The 25000-nt window shown below is 51.2% G+C and overlaps 1 protein-coding gene across 6 annotated transcripts in view; it reads right to left on the bottom strand.

The window, feature by feature from the left end:
• Window positions 1-25000, bottom strand: part of Acot7 (acyl-CoA thioesterase 7) — a 92750-nt gene that overhangs the window by 53524 nt on the left and 14226 nt on the right. For 5 of the 6 annotated variants that reach the window (XM_039109340.2, NM_013214.4, XM_063287218.1 and 2 more), the window contains exons 2-3: window positions 10530-10647; window positions 1272-1428 (exon numbers count right to left, since the gene is read on the bottom strand). In XM_039109340.2, the coding sequence (XP_038965268.1) occupies window positions 1272-1428; window positions 10530-10647 (275 nt within the window). Of the gene's footprint in view, window positions 1-1271; window positions 1429-10529; window positions 10648-17725; window positions 17885-25000 lie in introns of those variants that run through there. The other variant, XM_006239448.3, reaches the window with a different exon arrangement.

The raw sequence follows: 25000 nt of genomic DNA, 5'->3' as shown, positions 1-25000 counted from the left end.
TGGGACACTCTAATGCCAAAGGGCCTGAGGAGCAAGAGCAGAGGCCTCTCAGACTCCCAGTACATAGTGGCTGGGCTCACACATCCCATTTGAATCCATCCCTGCTGAAGTCATTGGAATGTTCCAGATGGGTAGCTGTGTTCTTAGCCATTCCCAAGAAGACCTGAGCCCCTTAGACAGCTCAGCCATCACTCTACCAGGTCACCACTGCAGAGGACAGACCTGGGGAAGGAGGAAAGAACAAAGCAGCCTGGCCTCCAGGCATGTGGGACCACAGGCAGAGTCGGGCAAAAGGGCCTGTCCTTGAAGCCAGCAGCCAGGTTATAAAAGAAACATAAGCACTTCATGAGCAGGAGCTCCATACTCCAGTGGTGCCAATGGGAGAGAGGAGAAGGGTTTCTATGGTTACCACAGCCAAGGAAAAGGTTCAGATGAGCCAAAGGCGAAGGCTCACCCAACCTGGTTTCTAGATGGACAGGGGCAGATTTGTCCAGGAGCCTCTGCAAAGCCATACAAGTCATGGTTAGAATAGCACGTGGATACAGAGGCAGGGATGGCAGCAACTGACTAAGTGGTCTCAAGGAGGAGAGGGAGCAGGCTGGGAATCCTGTTCTGGCTGGAGAGGGCTCAGGTGTGCTTTTTAACCACCAGAGCTCCATGTGCAAACTGCAGAAACATGGGCAGTGAACTCTGCCCCAGGGTGCATGAAGACCAAAGACGTCATACAAAGAGGAAGCCAGCCCCTGGGCAAGGCCAACCCTCTATGTATGAGCAAGTTGTGAGCTACAGTCAGCTTTGGCTGCCAATTTGATGCAAACCTAGAGTCACCCAGGAAGAGAAAAACCTCAACTAAAGAAGAACTGCTGAGATCAGACTGGCCTGTGACCATACTTGAAGACTTTTCTTTTCTTTTTTTTTTTTTTTATTTTTCTCGGAGCTGAGGACTGAACCCAGGGCCTTGCGCTTGCTAGGCAAGCACTCTACCACTGAGCTAAATCCCCAACCCCTTGAAGACTTTTCTTAACTATAGATTGATGCAGGAGGGCACCATCCGTAGGCAGTTGGCCTGGGCTGTGTGAGAAAGGGAGCTTAGCACACCAGAGGCAAGGAACCTGTAACAGCATTCCTCCACAGTGCTGCTTCAGGATGGTGTCCCCAGTGACAGCTGTAGCTTCTCAGCCAAAACAAAGTCTTTCTTCCCAAGTCAGTTTTGGTTCATTTTTCACCACAGCAGCAGAGAAAGAACCAGAACACTGTATTGTGGTCCTTACCTGTGAGGATGTTCTCCGACAACACGTGGACCTGGACCTCCACAGAGTGCTTGGAAGTATAGGTGATCTCTGCGCTGACGTGAGCCACCTCACCGATGCACATGGGCGACAGGAAGTCAGTGCGCTCCACCCGGGCCAGGGCAGCCACACAGCGCTCCTGCAAAGATCAGAGGAAGCCATCAGCCCAATCTAGCCCAGCAAGTCCCTGTGACAGATGCTCCCTCAAAACCTCTGCTCTGTTCCTAACAGTGGAATAACGGGACTGACTGACAGCACTAGCCTAATCGTGGAGAAACACCAGAGACTCAGCGCTGCCGCGGTCATATGCTTACCAGTCCGTTCTTATTTTTCTATAATCAAAGTGCACTGCTGCTTCACTAGGAACACTGAAAAAGCACACAGAGGTGGAAAGGGGGTGGCCTCACTCCCTTCCCAAGAGAAGCAATGAGCCACCTGGCCAGGGTCAGGGGCTTGGTTGCCTTGTCTCTCTCCCTCCCTGCTTTAGTCTTAGGTGGCTATGCACTTCCCAATACATCTTCACAGTCTCACCTTCCTCAACAATGAAAAGTGCTCTGCCTGTTGTTGCTATGTTACCCACCAGAGGGACTAGCCACAGAGAGCATGGGGATAGGAGAGGTCACCTAGGGAAGCAGTATCCAAGGGCACTAGACACTAGTAGTGTCTCTCTGTCTCTGTGTCTCTGTGTCCCTCCCACACACACACACGCTGATCTTTTAAAAAGATGACCCAGTCTCATAATTCATATTTCAAAGTTGTTAAAAGACCATCTGGCACCAGGGGTAGCTCCGGTCAGTTTGTCCGATTCACCTGGGAGCCCTGGGTATACAGCATCAAGCTCACAGGGAGGCCCAGACAGTAGATGCAAGCAGCGATTAACTGCCTTTCTCCCCAGAACCCACCCCTTCAGTTTAATCTGGACTGTACTACAGGCTGAATCTTGGCCTTATTTGGACAGTCCTACAGGCTGAGTCCTGGTCCAGTCTGGACTGTCCTATAGGTTGGTTCTTAGTCTGTTAGGGTTGCTGAAACAAAAATAAGCCAGGTAAGCTGTAAATAATACAACCTCCTCTCTCAGATATTTAGACTGTAAGTTCGAGATAAAGACACAAGTGGGGGCTAGAGAGATGGCTCAATGGTTAAGAGCACTGACTGCTCTTCCAGAAGATGTGAGTTTAATTCCCAGCAACCACATGGTGGCTCACAACCATCTGTAATGGGGATCTGATGCCCTCTTCTGGTGTGTCTGAACAGTAGCAGTGTACTCATAATATAAAGAAATAAATTTTTTTAAAAAAGAAAGAAATCCACAAGAGGACTCAAGTCTTGTGAAGCCCTTCTGAGTTCATGGCTGAAAAGCCTGATTATTAGATAAAGATTATTGTCTCTTAACATAAGGCCATTAAGGAGGGCCTGGTGTCATACCTGCAATCCCAGCACTGAGTAAGACAGGAGCACTAGGAGGGGAGGGTTCTAGGGCAAGCCTGGGCTACACAAGGTACCTGTGTCTGAGGTCTACCTGGGGAACAAAACAAGACCTGGTCTCAAAAAGACTCAATAAATAGATGAGTAAATAAATGTGTACCAAACCCTCCACACAGGCTGACACGAGCTGTGTCCTACACCCATTCCTGGGGCCTCACTGATGACTGTCTCAATGGCCAGACAGAATAGGAGTCTCCATCCTGTGTTAGACACATACCGATTTCAGCTGAGGTGTAGCATAAACAATACTGTCGTGGTAACCTTCACACCCTTTAAAAGGCCAGCAGTGACCCCCATGGCCACAGGCACCTCAGGATGCCCTTATTGAATTAGCTTCTCTTCCATTCTTGCTAATAAAATTGCAAGATGATCTGGTGTCTGCAGTGACACCATGGGCCCTCACTGTCTGCAGTGACAGTGACACCGTGGGCCCTCACTCACTCTCCACACGAGCACTTAGACTTTGTGAGCTTCTTCTAGAGCAAGCAGCGTTCTTAGGATAGGCACCTGGGCTCCCTAGGCTGGTGAGTGAGGATGTGAGCAGGCTGAAGCCACTTCTCAGCCAGTCCTTACCATGGCCCTTGGACAAGAGCCAAGATGGAAGGACAGCTGGACACAGCTGCAGAGCAGGCGGAAATCAGTCCCAGCCCGCTGTGTCGCCCCTGTGTGTGTGTGTATGGTTTATGCATGTGCTAACATGTATGTCATGTGCATGTGTGGGAGGCCAGAGGAAGGCATCATGAGTCTGCTATCAGTCTTCAGTGCAGGGACTGGAGGGAGCCCAGAGAGAGCATGTTGACCTGGCATCAGCTGTGTCAAGGACTTCAGCACCTCAGCCCACAAAAGTTTCAAAGTCAGCTGAGGCACACGAGGGTGGCAAACTCCACCAGAGTGAGAGAGATCGGTGTGTGCAGCATCTTCCTACTCCCAGTGTTTATGTCTGACACTGCTCACTTACACGCCCTCCTACAGACTAGGTCACCCCTCCCCCTGTGCCATACCTACTAAGCATACTGAGGTGGGGAGTAGTAGGTGCCTTCCATCAGACCGAGCACTTTCCCACCCAATCCTGCTTTTCCTGTACGTGTATCTGTCCTTTCTTCATTTCCTTGCTGCCTCTAGTCAGGGTTCCGGTACCCAAGTCCTGCAGAGCATGGTTTCCACTTTATACCTCAAGCCAGGATAGCTCACTAAACCTGGCATTCACTGGTTTTCAACTCGGCTGGTTGCCAGCAAGCCCCAGCATGCAAACTGTCTGCATTTCCTCTCAGCACTGGGACTGGAGGCATATGTGGGCAGGCTCAGCTTTATGTGGGTGCTGGGGACCCAAACTAAGGGCCTCAAGTTTACACAGCAAGTGCTCTCACCTGCTGAACCATTCCCTCCCTAACCCTCCCCAGCTCCCCAACTTGCTGAGAACTCACCTGCTCCCTGGAGTCAGGAGCACATCTCCCTCCTAGAACCTACATCTTTGGAAAGAGCGTTGCTCAGTCCTCTCCCAGGTAATTCCCACACAAACAGGCTAGAGGCTGGGAGCTTCTGACAGCACAGACAACACAAAGACAGACCTCAGCAAGGCAACTAAGACTGGGCAGGAAATGGAAGATTCTAGAGAGGGATGTGTTTTCTCACCCTGGACTTTCCCACTTCCCTCTGCAGGGCCTCAAACCCTTCCACCCACGACATTGCCTATTTATGCAGAGTAAAGGGGGATTAAAGAGGCGGTACAGCACCATCGAGTTCATTCTCCTGACGATGGCACCACCTACTGGCTGAAGCCGGAAAGCCAAGGGCCAGGCGGGGCCAGGCAAGCACAGAAGTATAACAAACACTAAGTTGGATCCCTACAGGGACAAAGCATGGGCACGTGCTCTCACACACACTCATGTCTGAAGCAGGAGCTCACTGGGCTGTTTACCAAGCACACTAAGGCCCACCCTCAGGGCCTGTCCTGGGGCTGGGGTCTAGTCAGCAGGGTGATAAATAAGTAAATGAGGGGGAGGCACAGAGTCAGGTAGGGTGCAGCACACAGACAGGGTCGGATGAGAAGATGCCGGTCTGAAACCCAGATGAGAAGCTGGGACAGAGGTCAGGAGTGACAGAGCAGAGCAACAAGAAAGACAGAAGCCCTGAGGCTGACCAAAGGCCAGATGCAAAGTCAGGAGAGTCTGAGTCAAAGGCAGACCAAGGGCCCACTGGGAAAGCCGGGCACAAAGGCTGGGCTCCCTTTGTAGTCTTCCCCTTGAGCACTCTCAGCAAGGAGTCTCCCCTCAGTGATGCAGGATGCTAACTGAAGCAGGAGAACACAGGGCTAGTTTGTGCTGTCTACAGGATGGACCGCAGGAGCCTTTTAATTCACTTCGAAGCCTGAAGAAAGCAAAGCCCAGCCTGACTATCTGCCCCATCTGCTCCCGAGTAGCCAGGTCCATGGAGGAAAAAACCCAAAACCCTGCAGGTGTCTAGGGAAGAGCAGCTCAGACAGGAGGAGATGCTCAACGAAGCCCCAGGGGCAGGAACACACCCAGTGTGCTGGGGAAAGAACCACGGTGAACCAGGAGAGGGGAGCAGACGAGTGCACTCTGCCTCACCGTGTAATACATTCCAGTCACATCTAGGGGGATTCTGGCTACTATATGGGGTGCTGACACAGCGAGAGGTGGGCGATGACCAGAGAGGCTCTGTCAAGAAGCTGTCCCTGCTGTCCCAGGGCAGGTGGTGATACTGCTGATCACCTATGGCCAGTATCTGAGGCAGGAGAAAAGAATGTCCAAATACAGTCCCCAGGTTTGGAGCCCAGGGAAGCAGGGACTCAAAACATGAGTTCTATGGAGCAGAGCTGCTCTTCAGGTAGCTCGGGCCCTCAGAGACGGCCACCGTAACAATGTGCCCACACCACCCTTAATTGTCAGATGAGGACCACATAAGCGACAGCACTGCTTACATGATGGCAGTGGTTACTCCTACTTGGCTTCCCTGGAAGTCCCAGCAATCCACCTGCCCCTTGCTCCTGCATACGGTAGATACGTGCCACCTGGCCTGGCCTAACACCTACAGATTTAATGGCATCACTGCCCTCCCTCCTGTCCTCCCGTCTTCCTCTTCCTCAACCTCCAAGTTTTCCTCAGACACCCACTGCCTTTTCCTTGCCCCATCTCTCCAGAAAGGGTAGCCTCTGAGACTCTGTTGCATCTCCCTATGGCCACCAGAGGGCACCCCATGCGCCGAGCTCTAAGGCCAGCCCCTCCCTACAGAATGAAGCCAGCTTTTTTTGCAACCCTCTCCCCCTGCCCCCTGACACATCACATCGGCATGGCTCATTCTGTGTCCCCAAGCTCCTACCTCTCCACTGAGACAGGTGGCTCACTGGTCAGACTGACTGCCAAGCTGTGGTCTGAATACCGTGGAACCCAAAAATACATGTGTGAAAACTCTACCCACCTAAGTGAAAGGATTAGGAGTGGAGCCTCTGGGCAATGACTGGGCCATGGGGCCTGACGGCACAGCACTCAAATGAGGTAACTGCTTTGAAGACAAACAGAGGTCTTGCATGAATTCTACCACCAGATGACACCAACTATGGCCTGGGGAGCAGGCCCTCTCCAGACAATCCACGGGTGCTAGGTCAGCTTCTGCTGCTGCCTACAGGCTGTCCTGGACTTAGGCAGCCTATTAGAGACCCAGTGGGTGCCTATTAGGAACCCCATAATAAAGCAGGCATGGGGGTAAGCAGAGGCATTCATGAGAGACTGCTCACACTGCAGTGTCCTAGCACGTGTGTGACATCATGATGCCCATCTGTCACACACCCCTACTCCAACACTTGCACACCAAGACCCTGCCTCAAAAGTCCGGCACTGCTCTGAAAAGCTGTTAACCCTTGCCTAAGCCTTCTGACCTTACAGGTAGATCTTGCTTCCACATGGGGGGCTTGCTGCTGGCCGAGGTGAAGATGCCAGAGACAATACAACAAAGATCCAGCGATGACACTTGCAGGAGCAACTGCCCTTCCGCTAATCAAAGAGCCTCACAACCTAAGCCTCAAGAGTAGACCCAACACCCCCAACTGCCACTGCATTCACTGCCAAGCGAGTTTCTGTGATCTGCTAGTCCCGTGGTGGTGCACACCTGATCCCAGAATCTTCACCAGGCCAGTCACTCTCAGGGACCCACTCGCTGGCTTTGTGCATTCAGGGTCAGCTCCTCGGCTTTAAAGTGTGACCCTGAGGTGGCCGTCAACAGTGGCGTCCTCAGTACAGCTTCTGCCTCTAGCTCTCTGCTGTCCACATCACACGTACAGTCTCCTCCACGGTCAGCCCTTAAGTTAACCAAGACAGCGCCTCCACTGTTTTCAAACTCCCGCCATCTATGTACTTCTCCGGGACCCCAGTGGATGGTGTTCAGACCCAACAATCACTGCAGCAGCTACAGACATCAAAACACACTTCTCAGGTGACACTCCTGAGCTGAACCACCCATCCCTTGAGCAGACTGTCAGTCTCGTGAGCAGACACATCGGTCTCCTGGGTGGGCAAGCACACATCAGTGAGAAGCAGTTTCGCTTGGTTTTTGCAAGTCTAAGCACTGAACCTAGGGCTTCTCACATGCTAAGCAAGCACAGATCTTCTTTTGAATTTTCATTCTGAGATGTTATGTCACTGACTGGTCTACACTGTGAAACTCTGACACTCCTGCTTCAGCCTCATAAGTAGCAAAGGGGACAGACAGGCTGGTGCTATTTTAAGTCTTCTCTGGGAACAGCAGGGTCTCAACAGTGAGTTTAAAATATTTCCGCAGTCCACGCAGTCCACTCAGGAAACACCCCAGCTTTGCTGTCTTCACAGAGCACAGGCAGAAAGGACTTAGCATATTCATTCTCAGGGGCCCTGGGATTCTGGGATGATCAAAGTGGCGTCCACTTAAACTTACCAGCTGCCTCAGAACTCAACAGGAAAGGCCACCTGTGCTGCCCAAGCGCTGGTGTCTCCTCTCCAGCTGTGAAAGTCCCAGATGACATTTTCAAGTAGAAGGATGCTTCATGTGTCTGATGTCTGCTGGGGCCACCTGCCACCAGAACTCTCTAGACCAGTGGTTCTCAGCCTTCCTAATGCTGCAACCCTTTAATATAATTCCTCATGTTGTGGTGACCCCAACCATAAAATTACTTTTGCTGCTACTTCATAACTGCTATAAATTGTAATATAAACATCTATTAAAGGATTATTCAGCCCCTCAACGGGGTAGCGACCCACAGGTTGGGAACTACTGCTCCAGATCCTCTGATGACTCGATGCGGCTTCAGCACTCGCACCTGATGTTTCACCTGCACATCTTTGTCACAGCCATATGTCCTGGCTTACACCTCGTGGCGGGCTCAGTCAGCTTCCACCTGCCCTTGTGCAGTTGCCTCAGTGAACTCTGCTCCCTCAGCCTTGAAGGAAGAGTCAGGGGTCAGGCCTGGCTCTGGATAACACTTGGGCTGAAGAATGCCGTGGCTGGTTTGATCTTCTCTCCAGACCAGAAAACTTCCTGGACATGAGCCACAGAGCTGTCTTCCTCTCTTACCTTCCCCATGTTCATTCACTACAGTAACACAGAGCAACGCCTGCCAAGAATTCTTCCTCCCAATTCACAACTTGGCTTGGTCTTCAGTCGACCTCAGCTTTTGATGTTACTTCCTCACAAAGCCTCACCATTCCTGAGTTTGACTTCAAACCAAAGTCATAGTGGGGCAGAGACTGTAGCTGAGCAGGCAGCATGTTTCCCTAGTGTGCACCAGGCCCTGGGGTTAGTGTTCAGCACCATACACGGCATGCAGAGTGGGCACGCCTGTAAGTCCAACACTTAGAAGAAGATCAGAAGTTCATATTCAGGTCAGCAAGATGCCTCGCCAGTACGGATGTTTGCTGACAAACCTGACGGCTTACATTCATTCTCTGGAAACTACACAGTAAAAAAAAAAAGAAGAGAGCCCACTCCAGCAAGTTGTCCACACGCTATAGCACATACTACCCCTCTGACTCTGTTAGGGTTTTACTGCTGTGAACAGACACCATGACCAAGGCAAGTCTTTTAAGGACAACATTTCATTGGAGCTGGCTCACAGGTTCAGAGGTTCAGTCCATTATCAGTGTGGGAGCATGGCAGCATCCAGGCAGGCATGGTGCAGGAGGAGCTGAGAGTTCTACATCATCTGAAGGCTGCTAGGAGAACACTGACTTCCAGGCAGCTACGATGTGCCCATAGTGACACACCTACGCCAACAAGGCCACACTTTCTAATCCTGCCACTCCATGGGATGAGCATATACAAACCAAACACCCTCCAAATAAATAATTACATAAATGCATAAATAGTTAAAAAGACACTGGAAGTTTAATCAGCACCAGCAACATTAAGCTCAAGGCCAGCCAAAGCTCTGCATGGTCTCGAAGAGCAAAACCCAAAATGAATAAAGTGAGATTCATGTAACATGGCCCGGTGACAGTAGGATTAAGGCTATCTACATTGTACCTCAAGGACTGCAGAGACCCCAGGAGAGAGAAACCAAAGGGACTAGCCAGCCGAACAGCGGAGAACATGCACAGCACTGACCTACATGACAACAGTTCATGACAGCAGTCACATTGGGGTCACTGACTGGAACTTGGGAGTGTCATTCATCACAGTTAGCAATGAATGTGAGCATCTGAAGAACTGTCACAACGTGATAGTGACCGTGAAGAATGACTACAACACATCACAGACACATACACAAGCCGGCCGGCTGGCACACTCTTGCTTAAACAGCATCAGTAGATCTGTTCAGTGCAAGTTTGCCCAGGTCTGAATTTGGAGAGAGCACAATACATATGAAGTCTAATGCACAAAGATGAACAGGAGGCCCCTGGGCCTCGTCATCATGGTACTTTCTCTGGCTTCTCTGCTAGCCAAGACCCATAGCCATAGAGCTGTGCCCGCCTCCATACCTGACACAACACACAGCTGTCAAGGCAGACTCTCTCTCCCTGGCTGGCCTCAGGTCCTTCTGCACTGTCATGAGATGACTGCCTGCAGGGTCCCCAAAGTTCTGAACCCAGACAGCCTGTCCTGCCTGTCCTGCTGCAGGGTCACCTTGCACTGCACAACTCCTGAGGAATGAAACACTGGCCCCAGCAATATGCAGGGCCTGTTTGGAGCTTCATCCTCCGACCACAGCCGAGGCACAGGAGGCCAAAGCAGCCCACAGCCACCAGAGTCTCCTCAGGGACAGAAACGGGACTCAGTTCTTAAACATGATGATAGCAGGTTCATACAAGCACAGAGGACAACCTGACCACAACCAAGGAGAAAGCGGGGCTCAAGACAGGGAGGGCCGTGTGCAGGCCACAGCTCCTGAGGGATCTAGCATGGAAGGGGATGGGAGCCCTTCAGATGTCCAGCAGCTTATCTCTACTGAGCTCCCACCGTCAACTCCGAGCCTAAAGCCAAACCTTACCCCATGGGACCCCAAGCAGGGCTGACTGTGTCAGCCCTTGAGAAGACACTGTGGCAGGCAAGGCAGGAACACTGCAGTCTGGGCTCCATGTACACTGCTTTCATGGCCACAGAACCCAGTCTTTTTTTTTTTTTTTTTTTTTTTTTTTTTTTGGAGCTGGGGACCGAACCCAGGGCCTTCCGCTTGCTAGGCAAGCACTCTACCACTGAGCTAAATCCCCAGCCCACAGAACCCAGTCTTAAGTATGACCCAGGTCCACATGAAGTGGGCCCCACACTTACCCCATTCTGGCTGTTACAGTGCCGGGTGCTGATGATGACCCCAGCCTCCTCGATCATCTTTAGAATGGTCCCTCCGTGAACATTGCCGGCCACGTTGGCATCATCCGGACGCATGATCCTACAGCAAGTAAGAGAAGTGACATAAGCTTCTTCAAGAAGACACAGCTGTGACAGTGTCCTCCTCTCCACCACTGTAACAGATCTCCTAGGGAGAGAAGCAAGTACACCAGGGACTGGCTGGATCCCACAGGAAGGACAAGAATTTTCACACATCTTGGCTCTCCCTCAATATAGTGAGTCTATCAAGGCTGACAAGCACAAAGGGCTCCACAGTCCTCCTTATGGGAACAGAGGCAGGCAGAGGACACATTCCCTTCCTGGGGCCATAGGTATCTATAGGGAGAAGACTCTCTGGCATGAAAGGCTGACAGCAATGCTTTCCCCAAAGCCACTAGGCGAGGAGCTGGATCAGCTGCTCAAGTCCCTCAGAGAGCATGTGCCTGGCTCACCCTAGACCAGGTCTCCAATTACAGCTCAGCTGGATAAGCACGGGAGCCAGACTGAGCCCTCCAGGAATGCATCCTGGACCAGGACTTATCCAGGAGCCCAGAGGACTGGGTAGTTACAGCTATTCTAACAGTGAGGCATAGGTCACAGCGTCAAGACCTCGGACTAAATGAGTGCAGTACACTGGCTCTTGTTTGCCCATGGAGTGGAAGATCCTGGGGGGGGGGGGGGCGCAAGGTAGTACCAAGAACCCAAGGTTGAAAGCTAGGAGCTCTCAGAGTCAAAGAGAATAGAGACACTAGCTCATTCCTCCAGAAGAGAGCGCTGCCACACTCCCTGTGGGCAGCTATCCACTCAGACGCAAAACAAACAAACAAACAAACAAACCCACAAAATAACAACAACAACAAAAAAAACCCCTCACGGCTCAACAAGCCAGTCTGGTGCCACCACAAGCTACCCTTCAGCACTGGCAGCATCCCATATGTCCACATCACTAGCAGCATGTATCTTCTCGGGTAACAGGAAATGGGTGCGTGCTAAGTAAGGTTGCAGAGCCTAGCCTTCCTATCACAGCTGGCAGGCTGGACAAGTCAGGGTTCTAGAAGACCAGGCCTGGCCCCAGCTCGGAGCAGCTGGGGATCCAGGACAAGCTGCCAATCAATTAATTAACTGGATTACTCAGTCCTGCACTTTATATCTTAATATGAACAGATGTCACAGCAGTGATTCCTCAGGTGACTACAGGGAGACAAAACTGGGAAGCATGCAGGGCACTGCTGCCCATCAAGGTGGCTGACAACTGCACTCAGCACGCGCTAACCAGTACTCAGCTGGCACCCAACACACACTGACCAGTACTCAGCTGCACCCAACACATGCTGACCAGTACTCAGCTACACCCAACACACGCTGACCAGTACTCAGCTGGCACCCAACACACGCTGACCAGTACCCACCAGCACACGCTAATCAGTCCTTCTCTCTTCCCTGCATACTTAAGTCAGCTTGGTTGGAGCTTTAAGAAAGCCAGAAGCAGGTGACAAATACTCTTGATGCCACCCACATCCAAAGCCACTCCTTCACCAAGTAAAATGGTGTACAGCAACCAAACCTGCCTGACACCGTGGCGAGAAGCTACCAGAGTAGCTGCACACAGTAGGGGTGTCGTGAGGTTTAGCAGCACAAAACATGCACAGGGGCGTCCTAGACCGTGAACACAGCACCACTAGGCTTTTAGGAGCTTCGCTTGAGTGTTTTACGAATATGAGTTTTTCCCAGAAGGTCCTGCTAGTCAAAGTGAAATGAGTGCTTGGACTGCTCAGCCAGAGCGGGGGCAGCTGTGTCACAGTCCCTCTCCCGAGGCTCAGGGTGGCATCGTGGAAGAGGCAGGAGAAAGACTGGGAGAGCCAGAGGCTGTGAAGGGCTGGGACAAAGCAAAGTTCTCCACATGGTGGACATGCAGTGGCTACAGCTACCTTCCAGACCACACAAGGTCAAGAAGCCAGTCAGCACTGCAGAGGGGACGGGGGCCTCCCCACCCCTAGCTGAGGTGGGGCATGACACTACACTAGGGGAGAGGTCAGACCTACACCAAGTTCCCCTACAAATGCCACCATACGTATATAGCTGATGTAAAGCTATTGTGCACACGTGCAATAATAACTTAAGGATTTTTACTTATGCTTCTGTATGCTGTATGCATGTAGAAGTGGGTGTGAGAGCCTCTGGAGCTGATGCTATGTAGGTGGTATGAGCCACCACCTGGGAATTGAACCTGGGTCCTCTGAAGAGAAAGAAGCAGTGCTCTTGACCGCTGCACCCTTCTCCAGCTCTGCAGCAATAGTTCTCAAAGAACCATGTGTGCAAAGCCAGACACGGCGTCTCCCCCTGTAATCCCAGCACTCAGGAACTGGAGGCAGAAGGATTAACACTAGCCCAAGGCTAGCATGGGCAACATAGCAAGGCCTTGTCTGGGAAGGAAAAATACTAATGGGGCCAGCTGAGCTGCAGGCACCCTTGCAGTGCCCAGCTAAAAGCCTCTGTTGCCGAATGTTGACTGGACCCAGGTTCAGTTCCAGTTTTAAGTCACATCACACTCCAGCAGTCTATGAATAGTAAGTATCCCCTGGGCAGCCCTGGTCAAGTCCTCACAACCGTCAGGTCCCAGCATTCCTAGTGTACCCTGCAGATGTAGTCTGAGGGTGCAGCTCATCTTCCCTTCAGATAGCCCCATGTGGGATTGGGGAATTAGCTCAGTGGTTGAGCGCTTGCTTGCCTAGCAAGCGCAAGGCCCTGAGTCAGTCCTCAGCTCCAGGGAAAAAAGATAAAATAAGAAAAAGACCAAAACAACAACAACAACAACAACAAAACGAGGAAACAGCCCAAGGTAGTCCAGGGGCAGAGAGGAGGCAGGAGAATGCTGTTCAGAAACAAGAAGCATGAGAATAAGGAAGAGGGTCCAAGGCCACTGTTACCCACAGCCTGATGACTGACTGCATTCTGGCCACACCTGCCCTGCCCTCTCCTTGAGATCTTTCCAAGGCAGAGCCCAACCCAGAGCCCTACCCATAACCTGAGTTGATCCTAGTTTATTCATATGCCCAAGCCCCACCGCTAACAACTAGGAAAGCATTTGGAATTAGATCTTTCGCAAGGTATTCAGTTAACTCATACTGCTTGTGGCCAGATTTTGTAACAAATATCTGAGCCAATTTAAAAACAGGGCAGACATATTCTGGCTTATGGTTCTGAAGGTTTGAGTCCAGGGGCAGCAGGAGCCACTGCTTTGAGCCTGAGTCAAGGCAGAGAACCACAGGAGTGGAGCAGACAGCAGAGCTGCTCACTGGGAGGATGGGGGGAATATTAATGGGCCCCCAGCTGGGTGCACAAGTTTGAGGATTCTGAGACCTTTGGCAGGAAGGTTCCCACCACCAACAGGGGCTGAAAGAAACTGGGAGTCAGACCCAAACCTCCCTCTCCATGTGTCAAGTACTGCGGTCACAAGGACACTAAGTAAGGCTTCACTTCACAGTGGTCTGGAAAGCAGAGAGACAACAGGAAGGACAGAATAAACCCTTTGAAACCACACAGCCATAACCTGCTGTTCCCATAACCTGCTGTTCCCGCAGGCACTGGCACCCTCTTTGGTATTCTATTCCCATTCTGAACCTATCAAGGAATTAACTCACTGAGGAGGGCAGAGCCCTCAGGAACCAATCACTTCCCAAAGCCCCACCTCCTGCATCAGGCACCATGAGCCTTTAATGAGCTCTAACTGTCCTTACAGGAACAGGGGCATTCTTAGACTCAGAAAAAGCCACTACAGACAGAGTCAGAGTCTAGAGTGCCACGTGTTCCCCGGAAGCCACTAGAGACTAAGGCAGGGAAAATTCTCCCAGGGCCCCTCTGACCCCTGGACGTGATGCTTCTGTCATTTCTACTGTCTTAAGTCACTGCTCACAGCAGTACCACACACTCCATATCCGGCCTATCCCGCCCTCTCTAGGCACCTCTCCTTCATCCACTGAGGCAGCAGTGTGTGGCACAAGTGAGACACTCCACTCAGAATGGTTGTGGCCCCAGGCCCAGCTGACTCCCCCACCAGCTTGGGAAAGGGAACGACCTCTTTCTCCCCCTCCCTCCAGGCCACTGAGACTGTGGTCAGCATCTCTAAATCCGCCCGGAAAATGTCAGCGCTAAAATTAAAATGTTGCTGTGTGGAAACCATGGCAACCAGGGGAGGAGTGTGCCTGGCTCCCTCCATTTCATAGTGAGAGCTTAACAGACTGAGCACAGGTGGCCCCGCCAGGTCTGGGCAGTACCGATGTCCTCAAGGTTCCTGCAGTAGACAGGACCTTTAAGCCCATTGGCAGTATGAATGGTACTGAAGCACACTAGTGCCAACCATCAACTCTAAGGGACAGCATACAGGCCAGACATTGCCAGTCTCACTTCTGAATAAGACCTCCAACTAGAAAGGCCTGAGCAGGTGCCTGGAGAACAAGGTGGAGGTATGAGTGCCCCCATATGACCACAGCCAAAGACAACACGACATGCCCCTAACAGGGCAGGGATAGGAGAAACATCTGTGCCAGGGAAATGACCAAACGGCTCCATGGACGAGCACCTACAAAAGCCAAGAACAGAGTCTGGCAAAGGCAGGTGGAAAGCAGGAACCTCTAGCAATCTAACCAGGAATATGGGTTCCCGCTCCAGTACCCGTGGGAAAAGAAGGAAGCAGGGGTGAGGCTTAGTCTACATTCCCAGAAGGCTCAACCCCCGTCTCAGCTTTGGGTGCCACCTAATGTCCAGGGGAGTAGACACAGGACCAGCATACTTTTGACGGCCTCCCTGGCTGCAAGAGACCATCCAGGTACAGGAGTCATACATCCAAGTGTCCCCCAATACACAAATCTGCCCCTTGAATAGAGCTATGATGGCCATTACCTGTTTGGCTAGGAAGCCATGAAACTAGAAGTCCCCAGACTGGGACTCAGGAGTCAAGAAAGCCCTCTAGGTGGAGGACTCTTTATTTCCTGCAGGCAGAAGCAGGCAAATCTCTGTGGGTTCAAGACCAGTAGAACCTACATAGCAAGTTCCAAGCCAGCCAGTGCTTTTTGGTGAGACTGTCTCAAAAACAAAGACAGGATCTGCCTGCTGTCACCCCATTCCCAGGGCTGATGTGGCTGACTAGGTCGCTGCTCTCTTCCTCCTTTGTGTGCATCCCTCCCAAACCTGTATTGTCACTGGTCCTCTGGAAAGGATGACTTCTCCTGTCTTCAGTCAAGGTTAGATGAGTAGCTACACTTCCTACTACAACCACCAAACAAGCTTCAAGAGGAGTGGGGGTAAAGCACAACAGAAGCCAGAATCATTCATCTTCCCTGTCCTAGACCGGCTCAGCAAACCACTGATCAAATCAGGCTTCCGGGGATCACCCTGACTGACTTCCTGAACTGCTTAATATAAACAGGAAGAGGCTGTAGCAACCAAAGCCAGTTGTCATGGAGACTGTTTTACAGATCATTACAACAGAAGCACTGTATGAGTCCTTTCTGGAAAGCGGGGGGGGGGGGGCGCGCCAGGGTGTCAGCAGGGACCAGTGAGCCACAACCTGGATCTACTGTCAGCCTTCTAGACTCCTGAAGTGCTGCAGGGAGAGTAAGGGGGAGGTGGAGAGAAGCCCCCAACCTAAGCTTGCATCCCTCTGAAAACAAACCTTTCTCTAGCACCATGGCCTAAGGGACAGCTGGAAGGGGTCAGATGCCTGGCCCCTCTCACCTGTAGAAGTCACAGGTCTGGGGCTCACATCATCCCCTCCTGTCACTCCTCAGACACTTGAGAGTTAACCAGGACCCCCCACGATGGCCAGAATGTGTCATGACCCTCACTCTCCGCCCACTGACTATTAGGAAAGAAGTCCAGACAAGGACTGCTCCCTCACTGACTATTGGGAAAGAAGTCCAGACAAGGCTGCCCCCTGGGGAGGGACCAAACCTCGCTGTGACTTCCCAGGCCCACCCGCAGCAGCTGCTTCCGGTAAGTCTGCAACCAGCAAATAAATGGTAACTCCAGCTACTTGGCCAGCAGGCCCACTCAGGGAAGGCAGCGCCAGGCAGGACCAATGAGCGAATGTATCCACCTGTAGGGTACTCAGGGTCTTTCCAGATGAGTATCTTGACTTGGCCCTGGGCCTAGGGTCTATTGTCACAAAGAATGTCAGGCCAGAGAGCCCAGCAGGCAAAGGGCAATGGCTACTTCAACACAGGTAGACATCCCTTCTCAAAGGACTGCTTCCGGGGTTGGGGATTTAGCTCAGTGGTAGAGCGCTTGCCTAGGAAGCGCAAGGCCAAAAAAACAAAAAAACAAACAAACAAAAAAAAAAGTACTGCTTCCCCACTTCAGTCTGTCAGACACTAACCCCAGAGGGCTTTCCTCTCCTGCTTGCTAGCTGATAAAAGCGGCCAAGGTGAATTAGTACAGGTGCCACGAGAGCAAACAGAAGACCCTGTTCCCATGATTACAAGCACTTGGCCCAGGGAGAGGGTGTGCAGTCCCTGCCCTCCCTGTCCCTGCCTGGACTGACTGGGAAGGGGCTGGCTGTCACCGGTCTGATGGCCCAGGGCTGATGCATGCCTGGAAGCTAGGGTCACAGGGTTCTAAACAAGTTTTCCTCAACTACACCAAACATCTCACCAGAGGGGAAACCAGAGACCTCAGATCAATCCCATTTACACAGTCTGCCAGGGACCAACTCTGCAAAGCCCTCAGTCTTTCCCCACACACAGCCTGCTGGGCCCTCCCTCAGATATAGACCTGAATCTTGGTTGCCCAGTGGCACTTCATCCTGAAGAGAAGTGTCTTCACTTGCAGAGAACAACACAGACAGCGCTGTGACGCCCTAGACCTGACTCTGTAGCCCATTCAGGCAAAGCAGCACAACTGTGTCAGATCTGAGTGAGTCAGTCAGAAGCCTTCTGGCACATAAGCACGCACGGATGGCAAGGACGGGCATTACCCCATTGCCACCCCTCCCTTGGACCAAGAGATAGGAGCATGTTTCCATGGACCTGGGGCCAACCACCACACCTACAAGCACCAGATACCCCAAAGCCCCAGACACTATGCCTACACACACCAGACACCCCAAGGTCCCAGAGCCACACTGGTTCCAGTCCATCTCTTACCTTCAAGTCAGAGGAAAGGACACCAAAGCATCCCAGGACCCCAAGCCAAAGGTCAGACCACCCAAGGTCAGACCACCACAGATCTGACCACTCAGGTACCAAAGCAGGTCTCAACACTTCTCCCACTCAGGGAAGCCCCAGCTCCGCCCAGTTCCTAACTCACTGCTTGACCTCTCTGAGGCAGGCCTCGGTGACTTCCTTTCTGAGGGCTCGGAGAGACAAGGCTCTCTGCAGTGTGAGCATGTCCTTCCTTCCGCCTACGCTGCTCCCTGCAGAAGCTGCAGCAAAAGACAGGTTAGGAAGAGCTCTGGCACCTGATGCTCTGCCCTTTGGACTTGCCCCACTCCCTCCAGGTAGACATTGTTCCCTCTCTAAGCAACCCCAGTTTTCCACATGCCCAGCCCCAGTCCCAGATATAGGAGGCACACTACCCACCCCAAGAGGTAAGGCACCTACTAGGCTTCCTCGTAACAGTGGCTGAGTCGTGACAGAGGATAGCTGGGCCCAGGGTTCTGCCCCAGGAGTAATTCCAAAGATAAACAGAGTTGGCGCTTCAGTCCACTAGGTTAGCCAGCAGTCACCCAAGTGGCAAAACCACATGCCTGGGACCCTTCACATCAGCACCGCTCATACACCAAAAGTGGAAAAAGCCTTGTGCCCATCTCTCCTGGGTAAATAAAATATAGAAAGTCCATAAAGAGGATTCGCAGGGAGATTGGGGATGACTCAGAGGACCTGAGTTTGGAGTCTCAGCATCCACATAAAAAACCAGGTCAGTGATAGTCCTCCCAGAGCTGGGAGGTGGGACCAGGAGAACTCAGGGCACTTGCAGAGCAAGACGAGCAATTGGGAAGTGTTGGCTCAGTGGAAGAGCCTGCCCAGTAAAACACAACAACAACAAAGCCAATGGAGAATGAGGGAGAGAACAACAGGGACCTCTGGGCTCCACACACAAGCACAGGCACATAAACTTGCACATGCATGCACACACATGTGCACACAGCACACTTACACACCAATAATAATACGCAAACGAATTTTAAAAGAAGGACTAAAGGCTCTACAGACACATAGATGAACACATGAAAGGTGTCAGAGGAAGCTGAGTGTGGTGGTCCAACCTGTGCACTCGGAAAGCTGAGGCACAAAGACTCTAAGGCTAATGGTGACACTGTGAGAGTCGTCCACAGAGGAGCAAAGAGCTGTATTTATACGCCAGCACTGAGCCCTTACCTACCCAGCACCCACAGTGCCCTGGGTGGATCACCAAAACAACAGAGAGGAAAAGAAGCCAAATATCAGTAGGCTGCCGGCTGCCAGGGCACGTGTGAGGATGATGAGCACACCCAGGAATGCAGACTGTACTGAGTTTACCAAACATCTCAGAGCTGTGTGCATGGACTAAAGTGTAAACATTGTGGTTTGCAAGTTTTATCTCAAAGAATTTGTCAGAGACAGCAAAACGAATATGGGAAGCCGTATGTACGTAGGCAGGCCTTCCTCTCCATCACAGGGCTGGCTATATGCACAATGCTCTCAGAAAATCCCAGAAGCACCCTTGCCCCTTGCCTCTTGCCCCTTGCCATGGAAAGGCACTACCAAGACTTAGCAAAAACCACACATAAGCTGCTAGGTGTGATGGAATGACTTTTATCCCAGCACTCGAGAGACAGAGATAGGCAGATCTCTGTGAGTTCAAGGCCAACCTGGTCTACAGAGCAAGTTCTAAGCCAGTCAGGGCTACAGAGAAGGATGCTATCTCAAAAAAAGAGAAAAGAAAAAAGAAAACGCAGATAGACAGACACAGCTGGTGCTGTTGGCCCTTACACTAACAGGCAATGGAGAACCAGTCGGAGCCCTGGAAAAGGCCAAACCACGCCTCACTTTGTATTTGGAGTTTCCTAGAGAATATGAACCATTCCCTCCTACAGTTTCCAACGACATGGAAAGGCATTCTTTTTTCCCTTTGGAGGGTAGGAGCCCTCACCTAAACACCAAGGCCTAGAATCAGAGACAAGTGGGAACTGAGCCAGCCAAGCATGGAAACTCAAAAGAACAGTAAGCCCAGCTTACAAAGGGCCTCAGTACTGGGACCTTTAGGGCATGCATGCTACACGGACATCCCCCTAGATGGATGTCATGTTCCTTCCCTCCGCAGCTCAGCCCCATATGCCAGAGGAGGCTAGCTAGGAAGGCTAGCAACTTTATCCAAACTCCATAAAGATATCTCAAAGAATGTGTGTATGTGTGCACATGTGCGTGTATGCATGTGTGAAGGAAGAAGAACCAATGCTAAGCACACCCAGCTACATCCACCTGCCACATGCCTGTCCCTAGGTCACCCACAGGCACCATGGGGCTGTGGACAAACATGCACAGCAGTTTTCTATGCAGCAGTCCACGCCCTATGAGAACACATTCATCCAGTTGAAGGTGCACTCACAGAGCAGCGCTCCCCATACACAGAGGGGGACAAGTATAGACAAAACCAACCACACGGAGGATGCATCTCAAAATAATCACCAACTGAAAGTGATAAGCAAGACAGGAAATACCGACCTTTCCCAGTGTGTTGGGGAATCTGGTGTGACCTGTAAGGATGTGTGGGTCCCTACTACACCCAGGCTTACCAGGAAAGGATAAAGACCCTCACCCTTTATAAAGTCAGGGGTGCTGATAAAAGGGGCAAAACTTTGAAAGGCTCCAGTTCTGCCCTGGCCATGGCCATCACTCGCTGCTCCAAGTCCACCAATGATGAACACATCAGCTAAACTTGAGCAGGCTGTGTTAATGGGAGATGGAGCATCGCTGTACACTCACTAAGTACAACTTACAGTGTGGCATTGATAAATGTATCTGAGCCACACACAGCGGAAGGGAGGGAGGGAGGGGGGGGGAGGGAGGGAAGGGAGGGAGGGAGGAAAGGAGGGAGGGAGGGAGGGAGGAAGGAAGGAAAGAAAGGAGGGAGGGAGGGAGGAAGGGAGGGAGGAAGGGGGGAGGGAGGAAGGAAATACTTTGATACTTTGTTTTTCTTCAGGGCTAGGGATTGAACTTTGGACCTTGCACGAGAGAGAGAGAGAGAGAGAGAGAGAGAGAGAGAGAGAGAGAGAGAGAGAGAGAGAGAGAGAGAGAGTGTGCGCGCGCACACGCGCGCACGCACGCATGCCACATGTGTGAAGATGTCTGCGAAGGTCAAAGAATACCCTGGAGCTGGAGTTTCAGGTGGCCGCCCGGTGTGGTGTCCCATGTGTGTTCTCACGAGAGTAGTAAGGGCCCTTAACTCCTGAGCCAGCTCCCAGCCCCATGCCCTCAATTGCTTTTATTTGTTTTAAAGGAAATCCTTTGATTTATTTATGTATTTTAAATGTAGTACTCTGTCTCCATGTACACCTGCATTCCAGAAGAGGGCACCAGATCCCGTCATAAGTGGCCGTGAGCCACCACATGTTTGCTGGGAATTAAACACGGAGCCTTTGGAATTGCAGCCAGTGTTCTTAACCACTGAGCAACCTCTCCAGCCGGCCCTCGGGTTTTTGAGACAGGTTCTAAGTCTGGGTCAGCTCCGAACTTGTGACTCTGCTGCCTGCGCCTCCAGTCACAGGTGTGCACCAAATTCGGCGTGTTATGCCACTTTCATCAAACTCTAGGAGAATGAAAACCACAACAGAGAGCCAGGCAACAGATGCCAGAGGGTGGGAAGGCGAGAGGGTGGTGTCTTAGTTCAGTACTGTGAGGAGACACCAAGACCATGACCAAGGCAATACTTTTTCTTGTTGTTTGGTTTGGTTTGGTTTTCAAGATAAGGTTTCTCTGTGTACCTGTGATGGTTTGCATATGCTTGGCCCAGGGAGTGGCACTATTTGAAGGCTTGGCCTTGTTGGAGTGGGTGTGGCACTGTGGACCTGGGTTTTAAGACCCTCATCCTAGCTGCCTGGAAGCCAGTATTGTGCTAGCAGCCTTCAGATGAAGATGTAGAGCTCTCAGCTCCTCCTGCACCATGCCTGCCTGGATGCTGCCATGTTCCCTCCTTGATGATAATGGACTGAACCTCTGAACCTGTAAGCCAGCCCCAGTTAAATGTTGTTCTTTATAAGACTTGCCTTGGTCATGGTGTCGTTCACAGCAGTAAAACCCTAATTAAAACAGTAGTACCGGGGTTGGGGATTTAGCTCAGTGGTAGAGCACTTGCCTAGCAAGCACAAGGCCCTGGGTTTGGTCCCCAGCTCCGGGAAAAAAAAAAAAAAAAAAAGACAGTAGTACCCTTAGCTGTCCTGGAACTGTCCCAGAACTCGATCTGTAGACCAGAATGGCCTCAAACTCAGAGATCCACCTGCCTCTGTCTCGGGTGCGGGGGTTACGGGTGTGCGCCATGACCAACTGGCCCAACCACAGCAACTCTTATAAAGGACAACATTTGATTGGGCCTTGCTTACAGCTTCAGAGCTTCAGTCCACGATCATGGCAGGAAGCGTGGCGTCGCACAGGCAGACATGGTGCTGGAGAAGCTGAGAGTTCCACATCCAGATTCACAGGCAGCAGGGAGAGAGATGAGCCACTGCGCCTGTCCTGGGCTTCTGAAACCCCAAAACTTACCCTGCGACACACTTCCTCTAACTAGGCCACACCTACTCCAACAAGCCACATCTCTTAACTCTTCTCAAGCAGTGCCTCTCCCTAATGACCAAGCATTTAAATAGATGAACCTATGGGGACCATGTCCATTTAGCCCACTACAGGTCAGGAGGAGTAAAACTTTATAGGGAGGCACTCCCAAGGGCGCTGGCCTGCTCCTTATCTTGACTCTAGCTGGCCTTACAGGTTTTTATATAGAGGTTAGAGTTGAGCAAATACAGGAAGTGGGTGCAACTATGCATATACAACTCAGTAGTTTAAAAAGTGCCAATTGCACTCCCACTGTCCCCTCGGAACCCTATCTTCTTGACTTGCCTTCGGTTTCTGATTGAGACGCTACCCTGGGCACACTTCCCAGAATTCAGCCCATTTCATTAGGTACAATTATGTCTCAAGGACTGAGGCTTGGGTGCCTGGGCTGGAAGCACAGTATTCCACCATGCCCTTGGGTCCCAGGACCTCCAGGGAGAACAGCCCTGAGAACACTAAAGCCCTGCCCCAAGACACACAGTGACAGCCACCTCCCCCAAGAACTGGACAGCGCCACGCACCTGCAGTCCCAGCATCTGAGAAGCAAAGGCAAGACAATCCAGGTCAGACTGGGCTACAAAAGCAAATTCAGGCAAGCCAGGGCTACCTAGGGTGAGACCCTGTCCCAGGAAGATTGGGGGGAAAACTGTTTCCCACAGAACGATTTCAAGTGTGTGGTCACCCTAGTCTCACCCTGTGTCAAGGGAGACACAGAGAGGTGGCCTGTGGAGAGACTGATTCCTCCAAAAGAGGCAAGGGGCCCAACAGTCAAGATCACCGCTCTAGTGGTGATGCCACCACTTCCCTAAGTCATCCCTAAGGCCCTAGTGCCCTGGCCTGTAAGAAAGGAACAGCAGAGCTGACGGTCCCTAAAGGGTAGATTTCCCACACTGTACCAGGTGCCTCCCACAGTGGAGGCAGCAGTGAGATGTCAAAGCCACCACTGGCTGAGGACAAGGTTGCTGAGTCAAGGTTCAAAAGGAGAAACTCAGTCTGGCCTTGGAACACTTAGCTTAGTAAGACACTAGAATCCAGAGGCTCAGGAAGGCACCACCAGTAAACTACTTGCCACAGAAGCACAGGGACCTACGTTCAGATCCTAGGAGCCACATAAAGCCAGACACAAGAGCACAGCCCTATAAACCAGCATGGTCAGATGTTAGGGACAGCTTACCATGGCAAGGACTGCTAGCAGCAGGCCGGGATGGAGATATCTCAGTAGCCCATGGCAGCTCTTTGTAAAAAGGAAGTTGTTCCCATTTCTCCTAACCTTAGCTCTGGACAACGGTTGTACAGATTTCATTTGTGCGTGACTGCTTTTCAGTTGGCCTTGGTGTGCATAATTATTATATTATATATGACTTTCCTACTTCTTTCTCCTTCTGCTCTGGTGAGTTCTGTGAACCTAGATGTTCCTTGATGTAATGATTCTTTTTTTGTTTTTGTTTTTTTGGTTCTTTTTTTCGGAGCTGGGGACCGAACCCAGGGCCTTGCGCTTCCTAGGCAAGCGCTCTACCACTGAGCTAAATCCCCAACCCCGATGTAATGATTCTTTTTTTTTTTTTTTTGGTTCTTTTTTTCGGAGCTGGGGACCGAACCCAGGGCCTTGCGCTTCCTAGGCAAACGCTCTACCACTGAGCTAAATCCCCAGCCCTGATGTAATGATTCTTAAACAATCAAAAATGGAGACATAGGGGCACAGCACAGCACAGCCCTAATGGCCCAGGTGCATGTGTGTGTTCTCATCTTGGAAACAACGTAATAAATGCACAATGGTAGTTCCAGATTAATGCTTGACTTGCAAAGAGAGTTTGAGGAGATTATTAGAAAATGAAACAGAGCCAATGTTGGGACCTCAAGAAACTATTGAAGTTATGAAATAAATTGTGTACATTTGAGAGTGGTTCCTGGATAAGCAAGTATAGAATACATAAAATCTTATACTAGTAAAACTAAGTCCAGGCTGGGGATTTAGCTCAGTGGTAGAGCGCTTACCTAGGAAGCGCAAGGCCCTGGGTTCGGTCCCCAGCTCCGAAAAAAAAGAACCAAAAAAAAAAAAAAAAAAAAACAAAAAAAAAAACAAAAGTCCAAACACTGGGACTCTTAGTGGAGCCACTGTGTGCACTGTGCAGAAGCACTGAGGTAAGGGTTAACTTGAGTCTCTCTGGCCGCTGCCTGGCAGCTTCGCCCAGGTCTTTTATCATCAAAGCTTCACAGGGAAATGCAGGTAGCTGATCTTAGAGTTCTGAGATCTGAAGTGTAAGTCAATAATGATACGTTTGCAATTATTATTTTGGCCACAGGCCTGGGAATAGGGGAAGCTTGAAACTTTGGGGAACAATTCTGATTCTTAATTCTTTGTAAGATATGGTCATTCTTTTGAATTTGATTTGGCAATGATTATACAATCATTGATTGCAACAATAAAAGACTGGGGCAAGGTAAAGGGGAGGGGTAAGTATGGAGTGAGTGAAGAGAGAATGTGAGGAGTAGGCAGTGTGGAGAGAGGGAGAACGTGAGAGAGTGTGTGAGGAGAGAGTGTATGGCGAGTGTAAGTGTGTGTGAAAGCAGAGTGTATGAAGTGTGTGGGAGGTGTGTGGGAGGTGGGAGGTA

Source organism: Rattus norvegicus, chromosome 5 (genome assembly GCF_036323735.1).
Source record: "Rattus norvegicus strain BN/NHsdMcwi chromosome 5, GRCr8, whole genome shotgun sequence".
Taxonomy (NCBI): domain Eukaryota; kingdom Metazoa; phylum Chordata; class Mammalia; order Rodentia; family Muridae; genus Rattus; species Rattus norvegicus.
Note: the sequence above shows the minus strand (reverse complement) of the source record. Positions and strands in the feature narration are given on the sequence as shown.